The following is a 22,764-nucleotide window of genomic DNA, read 5'->3' on the forward strand; positions in this document are numbered from 1 at the left end:
TTCTTTCTTCCTTCCTTCCTTCCTTCCTTGGGTTACTTCCTATTATCCATTTCTCCTTCCTTCCTTCCTCTTATTTATTTCTCCTTCCTTCCTTCATTGCTTCCTTCCTTTTTTCCTTCCTCCTGTCTATTTCTCCTTCCTTTCTTCCCTCCCTCCTTCCCTTCTTTTCCCTTTTTTCACTCACACTCTTTGTCTTTTGCTCCTTCCTTCTTTCTTTCTTTCTTTCTTTCTTTCTTTCCTTCCTTCCCTCCTTTTTCCTTCTTCCTCTTTCCTACACCTGCAGGAGAGTCTTCCCTGGATCGAGGCCAGGACTGGATCAGGAGGAGTGTGGGCAGATCCCAGGGAGGGGAAGGATATAAACAGTAGCCAACATGGGAAGGAAAGCAAAGAATTTCATTCTTCGACAAAGTGACTAAATTATTAGACCAGGGAAATACTGTGGACGTTGCATCCTTAGACTTCAGCAAGGCATTTGACCAAGTAGACCACAACCTCCTTCTTGGTTAGCTAGTAAGAAGTGGGACAGAAGCATCCCCACCAGAGGGATTCCTAACTGGCTGACAATCCCTACCCAATGAGTAGTCCTTAATGGGTCTGCCTCCACCTGGAGGGAAGGAAGCAGTGGGGTACCACAAAGTTACGTCTTGTGGGTTTTCCTGGGGTCCTTCAGCTGTTGATGGGGGTGGAGCTGTAGGTGGTCCTTGGAAGCGAAGGGGGGAAGGAGATGGCTGGTAAGGAGGGGGCTGGGAGGGACCCATGGTTGCTGGTGGGTGGAGGGGGTAGAAAGGGTCTGAGAGACACCCCCCCAGAGACTTTGGGAAAAGGGTCAAGGGAAGAGAGGTGGGACATTCAAGGCCCAAATCCCTTTGGAGCCCCCAAATCTTCTTCCGTTAAAAGAGGAAGGAGACGGGAAGCGAAAGAGGGAAACTGAGGCATTTTCAGTCCCGAATCCACAAATGACACCAAAACTCCGTATAAGAAGAAGAATTTTGGCAGCTTCAGAAAATTCACTTTTTCTTCTGAATCTCAAACTTGAGGCTTTGAAAGTCAAGCAAGAGGGGAGCTTGGAGCCCTTTTGGGGAGCCCCAGAATTTGGGGACATGTCTAAGAACCCCCCCCCCCACATCCCATAATCCACAATTCCTCAATCAAGACACGGAGGGCGGGGGAGGGAGGGAGAAAAGGGCACTTGGAGGTCTGAATTAACTCCCCCATCTCTCCCTTTTGTGAAGGGGGATGGAGACCCTCCCTTTGAGGTGGTCTTAGGGGGGTTCTGGGGGTGTTTTGGGACAGGAAACTTCAACTGATCACATCTAGGATTCTTTTTTCAATCTTTCAGGATCCCTTTTAATTTCTTGCTGAAATTTGCTTGCAAACATAACTTAAAACACAGAATATTTATTTTGAGGAGGGAAAAGGGGTCTTGGGCTGAATAACCAACGTGAGTTTCTTCTCTGAGCGGAACTATCTCCTACATGAAGGTGAAGTTAAGGAAGGCTCTGCCCGGAGACCGATGACGCTGCAGAAGGGAGGATTCCCATTGGTCCTCCTGCTCCTTCTGGAAACTCCCACTTCCGAAGTCCGAGGGAAACTCCTCCTCCCCCCAATCCAGACCCCCCGATACCGCCTCTGGGGCTGGAGGCATCGGCGTCTTTCTCCTCTCTCTTTGGGGCGCTTGTGGGGCGGCATCCATGGCTTTTCCTGGGCTCCCCCTGATGCTGCTGGTGGGGGCGCTGGCCCGGATCCCCGGAAGGGAAGGGGGAAAGGAGACCCCCGGTAAGGAGGGGGCTGGGCGGGGGAGGAGGGGGTTGGGAAAGAGCCCCGGAGGGGGTAGGAAAGTGCTGGGTCTCCAGAGCCTCCAACAGCCTCGATCTCTGCTTGGTCTCCTCCCCCTTCCTCCCCACATATCTCCCCCAGGAGGACAGAGAGGGACCCCTCCCCCTTCCCCGATGGTAGCCGAGGTGGGGGTCGCAGCCAGGCCCCTCTCTCGCCCCTCCCCAAGTGCCTGGGTGGGAGTGGGCTGCCTGGAGAGAGGAAGGGAAGCGAAAGCGAAAGCGAAAGTGGGAAAGTGAGGCATTTTCAGCCCTGAATCCCCAGAAGGAAAAAGATTCATTTGAGCAAAAGGATTTTGGCTTCTTCAGAAACTTCCACTTTTTCTCCTGAATCTCAAATTTGAGGCTTTGAAGGTCAGGCAAGAGGGGGGGGGGCTTCCGTCCCTTCTGGGGGAGACCCTGAATTTGGGGAGGAGACCAAGAACCCCCCACCCACCCCCCATAATCCCCCATGGCTCCATCGGGACCTGGAGGAGGAGGGGGGAAGTGAGAGAAGGGGATTTGGAGGCTCTGAGTCGCTCCTCTCAATTGGCTCTCAAAAACTCCCCTTTGTGAAGGGGGCTGGAGACCCTCCCTTTGAGAGGCTTGTTAGATCTGGGCAACGAGAGACAGACTGCGGACACGAAGTAACTTAACAGCTCTTTATTAGTAGTAGTAGTGATCCAGCTTGCTCTGTGGTCGGAGGGTTCCCCTTTTATAGGGATCGGGTACGCCCCTCGACCAATCAGAGGGATACCTGTTTCCCGCTGTAGTAGCGGACCAGAGGGGAGACTTATCTCGATATATGCTAATATCTAACACCCCTCCCCTCCTAGATGGAACGTTGCGGTAGGTAACATAGTCTTTTAGGTATGTGGGTGTTTGTCTTGCTTGGGAGGAACGTCGTAGTTCGGGTTGGTTTGAAGTGGTTGCAGGACCGGGTGCGGGTTGGTTCGAAGTAGTTGCAGGATCGGGTGCTTTTCCTGTTTCCCGTTCTGGAGGTCTTGTGCCTTCGTTGCTCGGGCGTTCAGGAGTCTGTTCGGCTGCGTTGTCTGGGGGTTGCTCTGCTTCGTGCGTGTTGTCTTGTCCCACGCTTGGCTCGCCGGCGTCGTCGTTTCCTATGATGGGGCTTTCGCGTGGCTGACTTTCTGTAGACAGGAAACTCTCGTCTTCGTTTCGAAGGTCGGAGTGTGCTAAACGCCCCCGAAGTTGATCGATGTGCCTTTTCCAGTTCCGCCCATCTTCTAGTTCCAGCAGATACGATCGTGGACCCGTGATGCCAATGACCTTTGCCGGCATCCATAATGTTCCCCCTGCGTAGTTGTGGGCGTATACTGAATCCCCTACTCTGAAAGACCGGATTTTGCTTGTAGAGTCTGGGGGAGCCGTGGCAGAGTAATTCGGGTGAAGCCGGTCCAGGTGAGACCGTAGGCGGCGACCCATGAGTAGTTCAGCGGGGCTCCTACCCGTTGTTGCGCTTGGGGTAATGTGCTGAATTAGGAGGTAATGGTCAATGCGTGTTTGCCAATCACCTGGACCCATCCTAGCGAGGGCCTCTTTTGCGAATCGCACCATTCTCTCCGCCTGTCCGTTTGATGCTGGATGGAATGGCGCGACGAGGGCATGCCGAATTCCCAAACCTGCTAAAAATGTTTCAAACTGCATGGCCGTGAATTGGGGCCCGTTATCGGATACTAGGAGATCTGGCAGGCCATGGGTGGCGAAAAGTCGCCGTAGAACCTTTATTACTGCCTCTGCCGTGGTTGAAGTCATTAGGACTACATCTAGCCATTTTGAGTATGCATCCACAACTATAAGGAAAGTCTGACCTTGGAATGGCCCTGCGAAGTCGATGTGTATTCGCGACCAGGGTGCTTTGGGTTTCTCCCATTCTGTGGCGGGCGCTTCCGGGGGTGCTGGTCTCGATTCCTGGCATGGGTCGCAAGTGGCCACCCACTCCTCTATTTCTTTGTCCATGTTTGGCCACCACACGTAACTTCTTGCTAACGCCTTCATTCTCACAATCCCCGGATGACCCATATGTAAAGCATCTAATACATTTTTTCGTAGAGCAAAAGGAATAACAACTCGATCCCCCCACAACAAACATCCCTGTAGCACTGAGAGCTCGTCCCGTTTTGACCAAAACATTTTGAATTCCGGGCCCACATTTCCCTTCGGCCACCCCCTCCAAACCCAAGTTTGCACTTGTTTTATTAAATTGTCTTTAGAGGAGAACCTTGCAACATCGTAGGAAGAAACCGGTCCCGAATCCGAACAGTCAATGAGCAATACCGGTACTTCTGGAGTGGGGTCTGGCAGAATGTCAGGTAATGGGCAACGGCTGAGTGCATCTGCGTGTCCAAGAGTGGAGCCCGGTCGATGAATCAATTTGTATGAATACGCAGCCAGGAAAACAGTCCACCTGGTCATGCGAGGAGAAAGGGAGACCGGAGTGGGGCGGTTTCCCGCCAGAAGTCCCAACAGCGGTTTGTGATCTGTGATCAGTTCAAAATCGCGGCCGTAGAGGTATTCGTGGAAACGCTTTACTCCCGCTACGGCAGCCAGCGCTTCCCTGTCCATTTGGCTGTAATTCCTCTCGGCCGATGAAAGAGTTCTGGAGTAGAAAGCGATGGGTGCTTCTTTTCCGTCGGGCATCCTGTGGCTGAGGACTGCTCCAACTCCGAAAGGTGATGCGTCGCAGGTCAATACCAGCGGTAGGGTCTGGCTGTATTGAACAAGCAGTGAGTCAGTGGTGAGCAGGCGCTTTACCCCGGCGAAAGCTGCAGCTTCGGATCGTCCCCATTTCCATGGTGCGTTCCTCTGGAGTAGACGGTGTAGTGGCTCAGCAACGGTCGCCTTCTGTCTCAGAAAAACGCTGTAGAAGTTAAGTAATCCGAGGAAGGCCTGCAACTCGGTCTGATTTCGTGGTGTGGGGGCGTCCTGGATCGCCTTAATTTTCTTTGAAGTGGGGTGTATTCCCTGACCATCGATTCTATAACCCAGGAATTCTACGCTAGGCACGTTAATTTGGCATTTTTCTTTTTTAAGGCGGAGACCCTTTTCTCTGATTCTGGCCAAAACAGATCTGACTCTTTTGTTTAATTGCTCCTCATTTGCAGCGGACACCAAGATGTCGTCAAAATATGGGACGACTCCTGGTATCCCTTGCAAAAGTCGTTCCATGACGCTCTGGAACAATCCTGGGGCAATGCTTACGCCGAATTGTAGCCGGTTGCATTTGAATGCTCCTCTATGCGTCACTATAGTTTGGGCCTCCGCTGTGGCGCTATCAACTGGCAGTTGCTGGTAAGCTTGTGCCATGTCTAATTTTGCAAATACCTTTCCTGGCCCCAACGAGTGCAATAAATGCTGTACTACAGGCACAGGATATGCGCTCTGTTGTAGCGCGACATTAATTGTACATTTATAGTCCGCGCAGATGCGGACTGATCCGTCTGGTTTGACTGGGGTCACGATGGGCGTTTCCCAGCGCGCGTGATCTACCGGCTCAAGGATTCCTTGCTCCACTAACTTATCTATTTCCTTATCTATTTTTGGGCGGAGTGCAAAAGGCACTCGTCTCGGTTTAAGTCGGATTGGCGCCACTTTGGGGTCTAAATTGAATGATATTGGTTTACCCACATACTTACCAAGACCGGGGCTGAACACATCCTCGAACTCCTTAAAAATCTGTTCAGCGCTGCTGTTTCTCACGGCGTTGATTCCGGTGACTTCTAACCCCAGGGCTTCAAACCAATCAAGCCCCAGAAGGTTCTGCAATGGCGCGCTGGCGATGGTCACGGGCAGCTGGGCTTCGATGTCCTTGAAACGGATGTGGAATGTGCCTTGGCCCACGATGGGGACTTGGTTCCCCTGGTAGTCTCGTAGCAGGACGTCTGGAGCGCGTAGTTGGCTCTTTCTGAGGCTAGGGATAGCCTGTTTCATGGATGCCCATGAAATGATCGTCAGGGTCGATCCTGTGTCAACTTCTAGCTCGCAGGGTGAGCCCTCCAAAAGGACTGTGACTCTCAGCCTTTTTGGCCGCTTAGGGCGGACCTGATGTATTGTGGTGAGATACGTTCGCAACTCCTCTCTCTGGGTCAACTCTATCTCATCGTCAACATCCTGAAAATACTCTCGTTGAGCGTCTTGATAGAACGCTCTTTCAGCTCTTTGTGTGTATTCTCTCTGGGGATACGCTCGCTCAACTCCTTGTGAGTAATCTCTCTGGGGATACGCTCGTTCAGCTCTTTGGAAATTTTCTCTCTGGGTAAACACTTGTGGATTTCTCTCTGGGCGCCCTTTTTGATTTCGCCAAGCCCCTGGGTTGGGCTTCTGTTGGCGGTACATGGGTGGCTGCCGTGAGGCAGGGACTCCGCTCCGGCACACTCGTGTGATGTGCCCAAGTTTGTTGCAGTGCGAACAAACAACGTTCCTGAACCTACAAGTAGACCTGGGGTGATTCCCTCCGCAGCTTGCGCAGGGCGGCAAACGGGATCCGGGTCTCCCCCCAGGCCTCAAGTGACTGCTCTGCATCAGGTGACTGTCCTCAAACTCGGGATTCTCGAAGTCGGGGCTTGTGTCCTCGTAGTGAACTCTGGTTTGTCTTGGTGCTGGCTGGTTTACGTTGGCCCCTCGTTGTATGGTTACTGATGATTTCTCCGCTGACTCTGACGCTCTTGCTTCGTTTAACGCTGTCTGTAGGGTTAAATTCGGGTTTGCCAACAGCTTCTTTTGCAAAGAAATGTCTCTTAACCCACAGATGAGCTGCTCTAAGATGTGCTCTTCCAGATCCCTGTATTCGCAGTGAGTTGCTGCTTTTCGTAGGGCTGCAACATATTGATTGATGGATTCTCCCGCCTTCTGGGTCCTCATGTTGAATTCCTTGCGGCAGACATGGCGGGAAGGTTTTGGCGCGTAATGAGTTTGCAGAGTCTGTTGCAACGTCGTCCACGATACTGCCTGTATTGGAGTAGGCGCGGTGAGGTCTCTGGCCGTATTGAAGACTTCCTTTCCGCAGTAGCCGAGGAAGATGTTTTTCTTCCTCGCATCGGTGATCCCCGTGTATTCGTTCGCTTCGAGGAAACACTCGAAACGAATCATGAAAGCTTCCCATTCGTCGTTTGCTGGGTCGAAAGGAGCGGGGGGAGCATGCATCGCCATCTTCTCAGTTTGAATTTGCCGCGCTGCGGTGATCTGAGATGGCTGCCGGAATTACTGCCGAATTCCTGGGCTGGATCAAATCCGGAGATTCTGGAGGTAGCGTTCTTCGTCCTATCTGTCTCTCAATCCCACCTTCGTCGCCAATGTTAGATCTGGGCAACGAGAGACAGACTGCGGACACGAAGTAACTTAACAGCTCTTTATTAGTAGTAGTAGTGATCCAGCTTGCTCTGTGGTCGGAGGGTTCCCCTTTTATAGGGATCGGGTACGCCCCTCGACCAATCAGAGGAATACCTGTTTCCCGCTGTAGTAGCGGACCAGAGGGGAGACTTATCTCGATATATGCTAATATCTAACAAGGCTCTTGGGGGAGGCTGCAGGGGGTCTTTTTGGGGAGGGGGCTAGGAAACAGGTGTGATCCCCAAGGATCCCCCAAGGGAGGGAGTTGGGCTGAAGATGGAGGGGGAGGAAGAAGAAAAGTTGGGGCGACCCAGGGAAGGTGGGGGTTGAAGGGCTGGGAGACCCCAGGAGTCTCAGTCTAGATGTCCTCATTGTGCCCCCTCCCCATGTTCCCCTCCCCCCCAAAGGAAGAGAGAGAGGGAGATGTGGATATTACCTTCTCTCCGGCCCCTCCCCCCATCATTCCTCCCCCTTTAGACCCAACGTTCCCTGCTTGACCAGCTGAGCTTCTGCCTGCCTTTTCCCACCCTGGGAGGATGGAGGGGGGGTCCACCAGGAGGCTCCTCCCTCCCCTCCTCTCCCCTTGTTTCCTGCTCCCCCCAGACCTCCCCCCGCCCAGTAAATCTGCTCCCCTCTGGGACTGAGAGAGTCCCCTTCCCTCCTCCAGGGGGGCGTCTTACGCCTGTCTCTCCCGGAAGGTGCCCCGCCATCCTCCCTTTGCTACTGGATCCCCGCCTTTGCTGGTGGCTGGGAACGATGGGCCCTGGAGTCCCTCCTGACAGTCCTCCTCCTTCTCCCTCTTGCAGCCCATTTCCTGGCCCAGTGGAAGTTCGAGTGCCGCTTCCTCAACGGGACACAGCGGGTGAGGTTCCTGCTCAGAAGCTTCTATGACCGGCAGGAGACCGACCGCTTCGACAGTGACCTCGGGAAGTTCGTGGCCCTCACGGAGTTGGCGAAGGCAGATGTGGACTATTGGAACAGCGATAAGCAGATCCTGCAGTACCAGAAGGGCGGAGTGGATCGCTTCTGCCGGCACAACTACGAGACGTCCCAGAGCAATTCTGTGGTTGGCCGGAGAGGTGAGTCTGAGGGCAGTTTGGGGAACGGGGGAGCTTGGGGGGAGGGGGGAGCTTGGGGGAAGGGGATGCGGGGACCCCCCTTTTCCTTCCCTTCCCTTGACGGAGACTCTCCCGGGTGAAGTTTTCCTCCTTAGTTCTCCTCCTCCTCCTCCCTCCAATTCTCCCTCCGACCCTCATTCATTCCCACAACTCCCCCCTTCTCCTCCCCCCCTCAAGGATCCCAAACCTTCCCCTCCCCGGCAATGTTCCCTCTAATTTTTTTTCAGTATGTCTACTCTCCTCCATGCACAAATGTAATTGTCCTTGTTTTTTCGTATGTATGTGTGTCCTATGTGTATTTTATCCTTTTGATTGTACGCCGCCCCGAGTCCTTCGGGAGAGGGTTGCGGCTAATCAAATAAAATTTGATTTGATTTGATTTGATGAGCAGAAAAGTATAGTGTTTGAGTGGCACATTTTTATGCCTGAGCAGCACCTGAATTTTTTTCACAGATGTCACCTAAGACAACAACGAAATCAGTATTATTTGAATCTCAAAGTTATGTTTATTCAAGGTACCCGCTTAATTAAAAGTGTTATATAGTATCACTTAACAACGCTCCTTCTTAGCAACCAAAATGTTGGGTCAGAAACTCTGGCATTTGAAGCACGCAAGTCTTAAAGCTGTCAAGTTGCAAGACCCTTGCACCCCTAACCCTTTAGGAAAAAAAAACCAGGGTCTTCAAACCTGACAGCTTGAAGACTTGTGGACTTCAACTCCCAGAATTCCTCCTCCAGTCATGTTGCGGCGACGTCATCTGCGTGGATCTGCTCCATCTTCGGTTTTTTTCACAGGGGGCAGGGCTGCCGCTGAAGATGCCGACGAGCCCCTGCCGCCACCAGAATAACAGCTGCCTCCTCTTCCTCCTCCTCCTCCTCCAACAGCACCACCACATTTGGAGTGAAGCTGCCAAAGTTCCCGCTGGCGCCCCCGCCCGTGGCAGCGGCGGCGGCGTGGCCCCCTCCACTCGGAGCACCTGAGCTGGGCACCGCGTTACCCCTGCTGCCCCCTCCTCCGCCGCCGTGTTTTTGAGAAGCCATGAGGCTTTTTTTCCCCCTGCTCCCCTCCGCCGCCTTCCTACTGGCTCCCGCGGCCTCATGGCTCCTCAAAAGCACAGCAGAGAAGGAGGGGGCAGGAGTAATGGGGGGCTCAGCTCAGGTGCTCCGAACAGAGGGGAAGGCGCCGCTGCCATGGGCGGGGGCGCCGGTGGGAGCTTTGGCGGCTTCACTTCTCACTGTCAGGAAATCTGCCGCAGCGTCGGGCAGCAAATGTGGTGCTGTTAGAGGAGGAGGAGGTGGCAGCAGATATTCCGGTAGCGGCAGGGGCTTTGAGGGTTTATTTTAGCCGCAGCGCCGGGTTCAAGCAGCTAGGATTGGCCGCCCACAAAGGACCTCCCCGGGCTTGCTTTGCTGAACTAGCGTCAGTCACCCCGCGCTCACCAAAACAAGTCCGGGGAGGTCTGTTGCGGGCGGCCAGTTCTAGCCGTCTGCAAAGGACCTCCGCAGCCTCCGGCGCCTGTGACAGTACAAAACAGTGTGCAGCAGTTGGAAACTGCTGCGCGGTGTTTTCTTGCCACCTGCGTGGCCGCGCAGCTACGCACCTTAGAGGGAACAGTGCTCCCCGGAATCCCAAGAGATCGAATCTATTCATCCACCAACCTTTAGAACTCAGGAAATAAGTAGGTAAGTAAGTAAAATAAATAAATACATGAAATTAAATCAACAAATTAAAATTAAATGAATGAATGAAAAATTAAATAAATACAAATTAATAATTAATAAAATAAACAAATAATAAAATAAATAAACAAATAATAAAATAAACAGATACATAATAAAATAGATACATAAATAATATATATATGTATAAATAATATATATATACATAAGTAATAAAATAAACAAATAATAAACTAAATAAATTAATAAACTGGCTAAATAAAATAAATAATAAAATATAAACTAAATAATAATTAAAATAAATAAAATAATAATAAATTAAGTAAATAAAATAATAATAAACTAAACTAAATATAAATCAATCTAATGCTGAGAAATAAAAGATTACTCAAATTGGAAGGCCATGACCTCCAAGCAGGCTGGCATGCCTTCCTCTGGTATGAAAAAGGATCTGCACACAAATATTTTAGTAGACATTACATCAGACAATCTCTGTTAATAATGTGGAACAAAATTATACATGACCACTATACCAAAATACCTATTTGGCTATCTACGATGGAAGCATACATACACCCAAATTTAATTAATGTAGAAAACATAGTTACATATAAAGAGTTATTGAACAGGCAGGGGGAGATCAAAACCAGATCAGAATTGACATCACAAGGAGTACAAGTAGAATGGTGGTCTTATTTACAGATACAATCAAGGTATGCACAGGATAGGAAGAACGAATCCATCCATCCATCCAGATAGAATTTATAATCATGAATCAAACCTGAATCAAACCTGAATCCTGGTCTGGCGTTTCCTCTTCCTTGAGCAGAAGCTGATTCAGAGGCTGAGAAATTTCATTCAGCTGATTTTGGGGGTCCGGGAGAAAAGCCCCCCTTGAAGCCCCCTTTTTGCCCACAGACTCACCTTCCCCTGAATGGCTTCCGTCTTCCTTCCTGGGGAGGCTCCTAATTTGGGGGAGGGGAGAGTCCAACCCCCCCCCCACAAACCTTAAGGCTGAATTTGGGGTCCTCAGAGACTCCTCCGGCCTCCATTCAGCCCTGAAGCCCTGGATTGTTTGAGCGTCTCTTCCACGTTCTTTGCAAACTGCCTAGATTTCTTTTTCTCATTTCCATTCTCTGCATAATGATAATAATTTTATTTATTCCTGTCGACTGATGGGGTTTCAGAGGCCAAACATGGTGGAAATGAAGGATTCCGGCTGCCCTTGTTGCCACCCGGCCCTTCCAGGGGAATTTTCCTCCTTTGATGGAAGCTGGGAAAAGGGAAGAGAATATCCTGAGTCTGAGGTTCCCATTGGGAGCCCAGGAGGGTCTCCAGAAATAACCTCTGACCAGTGGCGTAGCGTGGGTTGTCAGCACCCGGGGCAAGGCAAGTAATTTGCGCCCCCTAACCCGTGGATTTTAGCACTCGAGTCTCTTCCACTAGATTAGTTAAAGAAACCCTTACCCCCTAAGCACATGTATTGTTTGTTATGAAAATACTAATGTAATTAAAGTAAAATGCATCTAAATACAAGTTTATTTTCAAGCACTTTATTGAGTGCGAACATGCATTACACATTCTCCACATTTTCAGCAGGTCTATGAATACAAATCTACAAATGTAACCTAGCATGGGCCATGCTATTATATGTCGTCTCACAACCATCGTAAACGACAAAAAATATCAAGAACAAAAACTAAACATCAAAATGGAACCATACCCTGGAGATGATCCAAGACTGGGCTAGATGGAGCCAACTTCCTCAATCCTATACCTCTAATTGTAATTCTTTAATAGAAGTGCAAGATATCAATCTGTATATACAGATTAATTTAAATTCGCCTGCTTTTAATTAGCGCAAATTTTTCAACAACGGAATTGAAATCTACATTAAAGTCTCTCTCAATGGACAGTATTGCTAGATTACTCAGTCTTTCTTGGCTCATTGTAGATCTCTGATATGTTTTAATTAGTTTAAGTTTTGAGAAACTTCTTTCACAACTTGCTGTAGAAACAGTGATAGTAAGAAAGATTCTTAATGTGACAACAAAGTTAGTTAAACTTTCTTGCAGCTTCCACTTATACACCCAGCGAAGCAAATCTAAAGGCTGTCGCTAGATGATCATGTGACAGCCGTGGCTAGGGGGGCGTTCCACCAGGTTCGCCTGGTGCGCCAATTGCGCCCCCTACTAGAGCGGGACGCCCTTCGCACAGTCACTCATGCCCTGGTGACTTCCCGTCTTGATTACTGCAATGCTCTCTACATGGGGCTTCCCTTGAGATGCCCCCAAAGGCTCCAGCTGGTTCAGAATGCAGCCGTGCAGGTTATTATGGGGAGTACTAGGTACTCCCATGTAACATCTTTCCTGCGTGAGCTGCACTGGCTGCCTGAGGCTTTTCGGGTGCGTTTCAAGGTGTTGATTGTCATCTTTAAAGCGCTCCATGGCTCGGGACCTAGTTACCTGCGGGATCGCATTCTACCCCACACATCCCTGCGACCAATCCGCTCTCACAGAGAGGGACTCTTCCGGGTACCATCCGCTAAGCAGTGTGGGCGGGCGGTGCCTAGGAATAGGGCCTTCTCTGTGATGGGCCCAACCCTCTGGAACGACCTCCCCCCCCCCCCCGATATTAGAACCACCTTGGACCTCTGCTCCTTCCGCAAGAAACTCAAGACCCACCTGTTTCGATTAGCCGGCCTGGCCTAATTGTAATTGTAATTGTACTTACAGGGAACACCCACTACTGACCTGCCTGGATGGCTTTTTAAATTTTAAATTTTGGGGTTTTAAATTGGTTTTAGAATTGTTTTTAATTATTTAATTAGTTTGGGTTGTATATACAGACGGTATGTTTGCGTTGTTTTGTCTGATGTTTTATGTTATGTTTTGTTGTTTTATACATGAACGGTCTGTACACCGCCCCGAGTCCCTACGGGGAGAGGGGGCGGTCTATAAATTTAATAAACCTAAACAACCTATAAAGCTGACCGCTGCTAGAAGGATAACTGGCTTCTAAAAGCCAACATTGTGGAATGAACTAACATGTCTCTGTCCATATCTAAATTGTGGCATATTTAAATATAATCCTATATTTTAAATATAGTTATGAGTGAACAGGATTTTTAAGTGTTTAATTGGTAGCCAATATGTAAATTAGAATTTACTTTCAAATAATAACCAAAGAATATATAATACTGAGAAGGTGACATAGACAAAGAAAATTGCATGACCGTAACAGGATGAAAAAAAAGGAATAGCATGGCCATCTTTGCATATTGAGACTAATCTTGGGGCCCAACATAACTTTTTATCAAGCAGACATCTTTCTTAAATTGGTTTTTAATGCCTTGGGACCTATAGATGGACATAGGTTATGCACATCTGACAAATTATGCTTTATTTATTTTTATGTACCATTGTGGGATTCACTTTTTCAAGCATGGGTAATAAAATGCTTCAAATAAGTACAAAACCTGATATATTTATTACCATTGTATGTAGTTAATATTTTTCAGTGTCACCGCTGGAAAATACAGATTAATGTTTCTAGCCACTTTTCCCTTTTAAGTTACTTCTAATTACTCCTTTTGCAGGATTAATCAATATTGATATACAAAAAAGTAGTAATGGTACAAAAATAGTAACAACTAACGTCAGATAAAGTATTTCTGTAGTATTAGAATCCATGTTTATTTACAGCCATGCTGCCTGAACTGTTCTATGACCCATGTTCTGTAATGCTTATCCCTACAGGGTAGCTATAGCTCACTTGTGAAATTAAGAGTTGAGATAGCAAAGAACAGCCTGTCTGCAGTTGCTTACCCATCCTTTCTTTCTGGAAGACAATTTTTTAAGAATAGGGAGTGATGAATTATCCAGAAAAAGAAGTATTTTTTAACTTACTTGCATTCTTTTTATATAGTGTAAAGGAGAAAAAAATGAATTAGAAACAAACTGCCCAGAGAGAACACGTACACAAGACAATACTGTCTTTTTATATTTCATCCTGGCTTTATTTGGGCCTGTGAAACTTTCCTCCCAAACAGCACAAACAATCATTTCTGCCATGTCATCTTCTTTCTGTGAACAGCAAAGGGGTCCAAACTTGATCAATTTTTCTAAATGGTAAAAGAATGAGTAAAGTTATATAAGAAAGTTAGGGGTATCATTTTATACAAAACACACTAGCTTTGGAGATTCTGCCATCAGGGATTGAATTGAGCAAGTGTACTTTTTATTGTAAAGTCCTAGAGGAAGAGGAAAGAGAGGAAAAATTATGAGCAAGAAACATGGTAGGGATCTCATTGAATGAATAACAAAAAGTAATACACTGACTTTTTCTAACCTGAAATCCATAAGGCATCTTTTAGCATGATCAGCCATCTGAGAGGTTTTCAATAAGCATCCAATACTGGATGAATCAGTGATAATATATCTGGGCTTCAAAAAACCATATAACCACTAGATAGCAGCAGTGACAGCAAAAAAAAACCTACGCTTTTTTTTTTTGCTGTTAGTAGTTGTTTGGTTTTTTGAGCTTTGGTAAAATGCTATTGTAGCACTAAGTGTGATTTAACCAGCTCATATTGAGTATTGCCCAACCAGAAAGCAAGGAACTAACTAGATACCAAAGTGAAAATGCATATAAACAATCTGAAATGTAGTAATTGTTCTTTATAATCATCAATTGAAAATGCTGGTATTTTGGTGTGCAGGGAAGATCAAAAGAAGCAATTCCTATTCCACTGCCCTTTATTCCTCTCAGAATGGAATACCAAAGGAGGAGGAGCCTTCAGTCATATGGGCATGTGCAAATTTTCTACCTGTTGACACACCACTCTTTGTAAGATGCTTGCTGGAAAGTCAGGCTCCAGAGGAAGTTTGTAAGAAATAAGAGGAAACAGCTTTGAAGAATAACTATTCTTCTGTTTGTTTCCCTGCTTTTTACACAATACTGAGGAAAGGACAAGGCTCATCTAGCCTAGCTCCTATTCATATGGAGAAAAGGAAATGGAACAACATTGAAAATCTGGTGCCTCCTTCCTACCATGCTACTCTCAACTATTGTGGCCCAAAATAGACTCTCTCTCTCTCTCTCTCTCTCTCTCTCTCTCTCTCTCTCTCTCTCTCTCTCTCTCTCTCTCTCTCTCTCTCTCTCTCTCTCTCTCTCTCTCTCTCTCTCTCTCTCTCTCTCTCTCTCTCTCTCTCTCTCTCTCTCTCTCTCTCTCTCTCTCTCTCTCTCTCTCTCTCTCTCTCTCTCTCCCTCTCTCCCTCTCTCCCTCTCTCCCTCTCTCCCTCTCTCTCTCTCCCTCTCTCCCTCTTCCACTCTCGAGCCCACTTCGTTTACAACCCGAGTCGCGGGAGCCCGAGTTTTTTTGGGCGTAAGTGTGTGCTGGAAGGAGAGATAGACAGAAAGAGAAGGAAAGAAAAAGGGAGAGCGCGGCCGGGAAAACGTGGGGGGGGGGTCTGAGAGAGAGAGAGACTCTCAGCGAGCAACTCCTGACAGAGTCTAGCCCGACAGCGCGCCTGAGACTCTTCAACTGGGAGAGCGTGAGAACGCGAAAGCAGTAACAGCCCTTCTCGGCTGCACCAGCCGCTTCTCTTCGCCAGCTGCAAGCGCCCGACTGTCGCCGGGAGAGAAAAGGCGGGGAGGGGATTCTGGAGGGGCCACATTCCCTGAATCCAGTTTCACTCTTTCTCTCTCCCTTCCCCAACCCCAACCTCCTCTCTCTCCCCCTCCTCCCCTCCCCGCCTCCCTCTCCCCTCCTTTCTTCCTTCCTCTCGCTTCCCCTCTCTCCTTTCCTCCGCGCCCCCCCCAGATGTTGCGCCCGGTGCGGCCGGCCCCCCCGGCACCCCCCACGCTACGCCACTGCCTCTGACCACAGAATGGAATCAGAGGTTTCTCCCATAAGAGGGGAAAAAAACAGCCCCATCCTAAGAGAGAAAAGGCCTTTTACGGGGAGATCCTGGGCTTTTCCTCCTTCCCTAAATTATTCAATATTTCAAGGGAACCGAAAGAGATTTTGTTCTCCACAGATTCAGTCTGGAGAAAATCTTCATTTTCCCTCCTAAATTCTTCCCTGCAAAGCTAGGAGGAGGATCACATCCATCTAATAGGATATCAGAATTTAGTGAATGAATGAATAATATTCTCTCAAATTTGAGAGATTGTTTGAAATAGTTTTGCCACCAAAGAGGATGTTTTCCTGGAGATAATAATCCCCTGATTGATAATATTCAGCATTTAATTATTTCTTACTATCAATTCAACATTCTTGTCATCTGGTACATTTGAAATAATTCTCATTCCAGCAATATTTACCATGGAAATTTCCTCCCTTCTACTAATTTATCTCTAATGATTTTTTGATAACTCCTGAAAGTGCCTCAGTCCCTTTGACTTTGTTTCTCCCCAGCTTTCTCCCCCTAAGAAGAATGCATTTTTCTGATAAATTCAAAATAGTGATCCTGAATTTCATTGGGATTCATATATTTCCTTCCTGTGAAATCCCTCCTCACAAAAGGATTATTTTTACTGCCATGAAAATATTTCAGAGGAGAAGCAAAGAATATTAAATCTGTTTTTCTTAGTCCCTTTGCCTTCGTTTCCTTTCTTTGAATAAATATTCCGTGCATTTAGAGCAAATTGTTGGTCCGGCTGCAGTTCAGGAGACCTGAAATCACTGGGTGTTTCTTGAGTCTCTTTGGGGGGATTTTCTCTTCCTTTTTCTTTGACTTCTGAGCTGACTTTTCTCTCCGGAGAGATCCGGGCGTCTCCTTCCCCCGAGGGGCCAAAGCTTTTCTCTGGCCACCAAGAGAGGCTCTCAGCCGTTCCCGAACTCTCCCCAAAATCAATTCAGCCTCGATTTCTCTGGGAAAAATCCCCTCTCAGTCTTGTGCTTCTTGTTCCATGAACCCCAACAAAGGAGCATCTCACTAATTGCAATACTTTAACCCCAAAATTACTTCCAAAATCAGCATCGATTCTACGGGTGCTTCATCAGAAAGAAATATTTAACTCTGGGTCACATTTTCTACTGCATTCGACATTAAAGTTGATATTAAAAATAAATCTTGAATATCACAGTGTGAGGCAGACAAAATGTATTGTGTGTTCCTGCTCTTTTAAACTGAGAGGTCTCCAAATGTCGATTAAATGAAATTCCTGGATGGACAGAAGGAGAAAGTGGTGTCTCGGAGGAGGGTGGGGGTGTTTAAAAATTTTAAAAATGGGATTTCTGTTGGGTTTTGATTTGCCCTCATCTTTAGTTTTGAGTCTCCTCCACAAAATAAGAGAAAAGAGAGAAGCCTTGGAAATTAAAATGATTTAGTAAATTAGACCAATCCTGCAACACACGAATAAATGATTTAGCATGAACAGCTGATTGGCGGTTGGATTTGCCTCCCGGAATACGGCCTATCAGCTGTTCAAGGCTGCGGGGATCACCACCACCCATCACCACCACCACCGCCTATCGCTGCAGCTGCCTGTCACTGCCTCTGCACACCCCATTTTTAGCCTTTTCCAGGCAACAGGGATCGCCGCTGCCTATTGCCGCCACCTGAGAGAGGCCAAGAACGGGGCACACGGAGGCAAAAAATGGGGCACACGGAGGCTGGAAACAGGATACGTGGAGACAAAAAATGGGTGTGCAGAGGAAATGATAGGCAGTGGTGATCCCTGCAGCCTGGAACAGCTGATAGGTGGAATTCTGGGAGGTTTTTAAGGTTGGACAGCCACATATCTGAAATGTTACAGGGTTTCCTGCCTGAGCAGGGGGTTGAACTAGAAGACCTCCAAGGCCCCTTCCAACTCTGCTATTCTGTTATTCTGCTGAGGGATTCGCCTATTTTGATGATTCTTCCCTTTTGATGAGATCACCTGATCCCAACCAGGAAGGATTTAGGTTTCCCCATTTTTCAGGATCCCTTTTCATGTCTTCCTGCAATTTGCTTTGGAAGATGACTCCAAACACCGTCCCAAAGGTCTTTTCTCCAAAGGCAACTGGACTTTGGTTTTCCTTGAAGACATTTTGCTTCTCATCCAAGAAGCTTCGATTCAGGCACTGAAAAGTGAAGAAACTTCTCGGATGAGAAGCGAAATGTCTTTTGGGGAAAAAAGCTCCTTTGGGTCAACCATGACCTGGACTGACTCAGAATCTCCACAGACACTCAAAACACAGAATATTTTTAAGAGAGAAAAGGAGCCTTGAACTAACCAACCTGTGTCTCATGTTCTGGGCCCTCCTGTGTCTCTCATGTGCCTCCTTCCCCTCCTTCCCTCCAGCCAAGCCCACAGTCACCATCTCCCCCACCAAGATGGACCCCGATTCCCCCAACACCATCCTCCTCTGCACCGCGACGGGCTTTTATCCCGTGAAGATCGAGATCCAGTGGCTGAAGAATGGCCAGGAGGAGAAGGAGGGCGTGGCCTATGGGGAGGAGCTCCAGAACGGGGACTGGACCTACCAGCTGCAGGTGATGCTGGAGACCCAGCCCCAGCGAGGAGACGTCTACACTTGCAAGGTGGAGCATGCCAGCCTGGAGGCCCCCATCACTGTCCAGTGGGGTAAGCCCCTCCCTCCCCTCCCCTCCCTCCCCTCCTGCTCTGGGGACCCCATCCTGCCCTGAGAAGGGGGAGAGACCCTACCTGGGGGGAGAGTTGGAATGTACCCTCCTCCTGGGGGATGGTGGGCCTGATCCTCCTGCTCAGGTGGGGCTCCTTCTCCTTCCCCAGAGCCCCGTACCTCCAGCACTGCCAAGAGCAAACTCTGGACGGGGATAATGGGAGCTGTGATAGGAGTGGCCTTCTTTGCGGTGGGGCTCTTCTCCTACCTGAAGAGCAAGAAAGGTGAGTCTGGGGGGGAGATGGAGGAGAGGTTGTGGGGAGGGAACCATCTAGGGGAGGCCTCTCATCAAGCTCAGCAGGTGGCCAAGAGGGTCTCCTTGAGAAATATTTTTGGCAGCTTCTCTTGTTTGAGGGGCTATTAAGGGAAGATCATGCAACCTATTATGGGCTATCGAAGGGGAGGGGGACCCCCTGAGTCCTGCAGCCCATGAAGGGTCCTGATTGGGTCTTTTTCTCCTTCCAGCAATTCCCATCCAACCTCCTGCAGGTGAGTTTCTCCTCTTCCTCCCTCATCTGAACTCCTCCTAAAAGTTATGGGTGGTTTCCTTTAATTCTTTAATAGTTCCTTTTAAAAAACATGCCTGAACAATATCTCCTTGCTGTGGATACAGCAAAGTTTTGGATTTTGGTCAGCTTTTCCTTACAGAGATATGAAAAAGTATTACAATCAAAAACGAAAGCTAAAATCTTGCCCAGAATTTTTCCATGTTTTAGGGAATTGCAAAAGGGAAGGGAAGGAGGGGCCATTCCTTCCCATTCCTCCCTCAAGGAGGAAGGACCCCAAGGTTTACATTCCCACATGCGTTTCGTAAGCAACCCACCCATTCAGTTAGGGTCACTGTGGAGGGGCGTTCCTGGGGGTATTCAGCCATGGGTACAAATTCTACCCCATGGCTATTCTAAAAGGGGTGAGTCCCATGCTACTATGCACTGTGTTATTGAAGGCCACTTCAGCAAATGGCAGGAGATGTTCCCACCTAAATTGCTGATAATTAACTTAAGCATCTCATAACATAAGTATTGTTCTATCACTTTGTTAGCTCGTTCTGCAGCTCCGTTTGTACTCAGATGGAAGGTGGAGCTGAGCCCTTGCGATGACCCTATCAACTTAATGAACTCCCTCCTAAACTTCCTCTTGAACTAGACACCCCTCCCCCATCCACGATGATCCTCTTGGCTCCCCATGCAGACTCATTTGGGTTCATTAGTTAGAACCTTGACACGCTATTCTTCCTGACCCCTTCACTTTTTGAGAATTCACACAATTTCTCCTCAGTCTCTGCCTTTTGCTGCCACCCCCTTTGTAGCCCCATCTTATTTTTTAATTGGAATGTCTGCAGGGAGGGGGGATGCCCTCTTGATTAATCCTCTAATTAAGTCAGAGAGAATTTCAAAAGCTACTGGAGATGAAATGGCAAGGAATTCTTCATCCATCCCAGCCACTTCATTCCTGCAATTGGCACATTCTCCCTCTATCTGTCCCTGCCTATCAATCACCCCCTGCGGTGTGGGTCTGCCTTGGGGTTGGGGGGCTGAAAAGGAAGAAAAGTATGTTATTTACACCAAAAGTTTCTTTTTATATTCTAATTTTCTTCCCCATCTTTTTTTTCTACAGCACTCATGAATTAATCCTGCTGTAAAGTTTCCTAATGAAGCCGTAACTGATTCATGATAATCATGCCAATGTTTTAATACAAAAACCAGTGATTTATTAACAGCTTCATTGGCATTCTTCCTTAGGCAAGTTTTATTCTGCTTCTGAACTTTGCCCCTGTTCCTCTCCTCCCCTCACTCTGTGTCATAAATCACGTTACATAAATCTTTCTTGTGATGCTGGCCCTCCCATCTCTCCAGTGTCAGCTTTGGAAGCCATATTAACACCGGAAGCTTCCACACTGCCCCATTCTTGTGCTTGGGGAAATTAGGAGGGGGGATTTAGTAGAAGGAATGTAGTTAGACATTCTTCTTTTCGGTCAAGGTCAGGGTATTCCTGCACCTGGAGGAGGAGTGGTTGAAGTGATGTCTCAAGTTGGGATGGATTGGGATTGGACAATGGGATAGACTGATGAATGCAGGGGATGAGTTTTGACTTTTGACTTACTGAGGGAAAGTCCGGAAATCTCAGATTCAGGTTTTCCCAGGTGTCCCTGTATACTTACTCTAATAAATGGGAGCTTTCAGAAAATGCCTCTCTCGGACTTTTTCATTGGAGTTGTGGTTTTCCGAAATGCTGACATCCAGGCTTTGAACCCACAGCAGCTTCATCTGCATCACTCTTCCTACAAATCCCTTCCTTTCACTTTGCTATAAAAGAATAAATTTCAGATGGAGGAAAACCCTGGAATCCTTCCTTCCTCTTCCTCCTCATTCCTGCCCCCACAGGAGGCGCCTCTGGATCGACCATCTCAGCTACTTCAGATCAGAAGCCAGAACTGGTTTGGGAGGAGAGTGGGCAGATCCAGGGAGGTGAAGCGGCAGGACCCCCCCCCTCTTCTGCTCAGAGACCCCCTTGCTCTGCTTCCCCTCAAACCCCCTTTTGAGGAGCAGAATGCTAGCAGGCACGGTCCTTCCTGAGCATTTGTGGGGAGCCATTGGAACCCGGGTGAGGCGGATGCGGGTGTTTGATGGCATCAAAGGTCTCCCTGCAGGATTTAAGCAGTTCAAAGCAGAGCTGCTTCCGCAATTGACTGAGGGGGATTTTGTCAATGCCCAAGGTGTTCAAGGGCTGCTCCAAATGTTTTAGGATTGCATCCAACATCCTGCAGGTGAGTTTTTCCTCTTCTCCCTCATCCCAGGGATTTCAAATTCCTTAAATCTTTTTTCATTTTTCTTTGTGTTTGAAGTAAATGAAGCAGCCTTGAAGTGACCCTGCAAAGCCCCCTTGCTGTGGATGAGACAAATTGTTGAAACTTGGGCAGCTTTTCCTTAACAGACCCCAAAATTCAGCGCAATAAAACGCCACAAAATGTAGAGGGGAGGTGCTAAGCCAGGGCGAAACGACGGGCAATCTGGTAGCTCCAAGATCACCCTCGATACATTGGTCGCTGGATGGTCCTTTTGGACATAAACTATCCTGGAGAGACGGTGATAGGGAAGGGCATATCCTGCTGATCCCAGAGATATCGCAAAGTCTCTGGTGATCCGGGAAAAAGGCTTTCTTGTCAGCGGCTGCAAGACAGCCTTTAAAGGTGCTGAAGCCATGGACAGCTCCACAATGAACAAGTAAGAGAGCAGTGTGTCATTTTGGTAGAATTTTATTTCCTTTTTTGATATTTGAGAGAACACCCTAAAAGATGAAAATTAAAGTTAAAATTGAAGGCTGAAGAGAATAAGTGGTGAATTTAAGCCTAGTCAAACTGAATGGTTTTTCTTTCTCCTTTTTATTGTTGGAATTTGAATGGACTTTAGAATTGCAGTTTACCTTTTAAACCGGACTAACTTTTATCTTCTCCTCTTTTTCTTTTGTATACATTGATACAATTAATTTTTATTGCTCAAGTTTTTTTTCTTTCTCCTATTTTTCTTAATGCTTTAATGCTTAAAGACTTATTGTTTTTCTTTACTTTTGAATCTTTTTTTTAAGCGTAAAACGAAGTGAGTGAAAGGGAAGGCAGGGGAATAAGTAGCACTGCCACTCAGAAGTTTGGAAACACTGTTTTTTCTTCTGCATGAGTGTTTTGGAGATAGCTACTCTTTGCAAGGTTATAATGTTTAGCCAGGAATGATAATAGAATGAGCATGGAGATTTGTTTACACCTGGTGCTCTTTTTGTGATATTATTTATGCATGGAACTTTGGTTTGAAAGGAAAATAACATCAAAGGGAAAGCCTAGTGACCTTGAAAAAGCTTTCATCTTGTAAAAGTTCGGACTTTATTGGTGGCAATGTCTCCCTCCCTCCGTTGATTCTCCTTTTTTCCCCCACTTCCTTTCCTTCTTCTCTACTTAATTATTTTCAGCTGGTCTGAGGCCGTTTGTAGAAGAGGTTTGGCTTTTTCTTCTTTCTTTTGTTAAAGGAGCCATGTACCTTTCTTTACTCTCCTTTTTTTTTCCTTTTTTTGTGGATGCTTACATAGATACTTACTCTAACTTCTGGTTTTCTCCTTTCCCTTTTTGGTTTTTTCTTTGCTGGATTTTGCTAGTTTGTTCCATTGATTTAGATTAAGGTAAAGAAGA

The 22,764-nt window shown here is 47.5% G+C and overlaps 1 protein-coding gene across 1 annotated transcript; it reads left to right on the plus strand.

The window, feature by feature from the left end:
• Window positions 1-1,640: 1,640 nt before the first annotated feature.
• On the plus strand, window positions 1,641-21,129 carry LOC309382521 (rano class II histocompatibility antigen, A beta chain-like; the record flags this gene model as incomplete). The annotated part of the gene is made up of 6 exons (XM_081934127.1): window positions 1,641-1,776; window positions 7,964-8,236; window positions 18,248-18,529; window positions 18,698-18,811; window positions 19,053-19,076; window positions 20,972-21,129. Exons 1-6 carry the CDS (start codon window positions 1,692-1,694, stop codon window positions 21,127-21,129), a joined length of 936 nt encoding a protein of 311 aa, XP_081790253.1. The 5' UTR covers window positions 1,641-1,691.
• Window positions 21,130-22,764: the final 1,635 nt, after the last annotated feature.

The sequence above is a fragment of the Natrix helvetica genome (genome assembly GCF_964273705.1).
Source record: "Natrix helvetica genome assembly, chromosome: 1".
In the NCBI taxonomy this organism is placed as follows: domain Eukaryota; kingdom Metazoa; phylum Chordata; class Lepidosauria; order Squamata; family Natricidae; genus Natrix; species Natrix helvetica.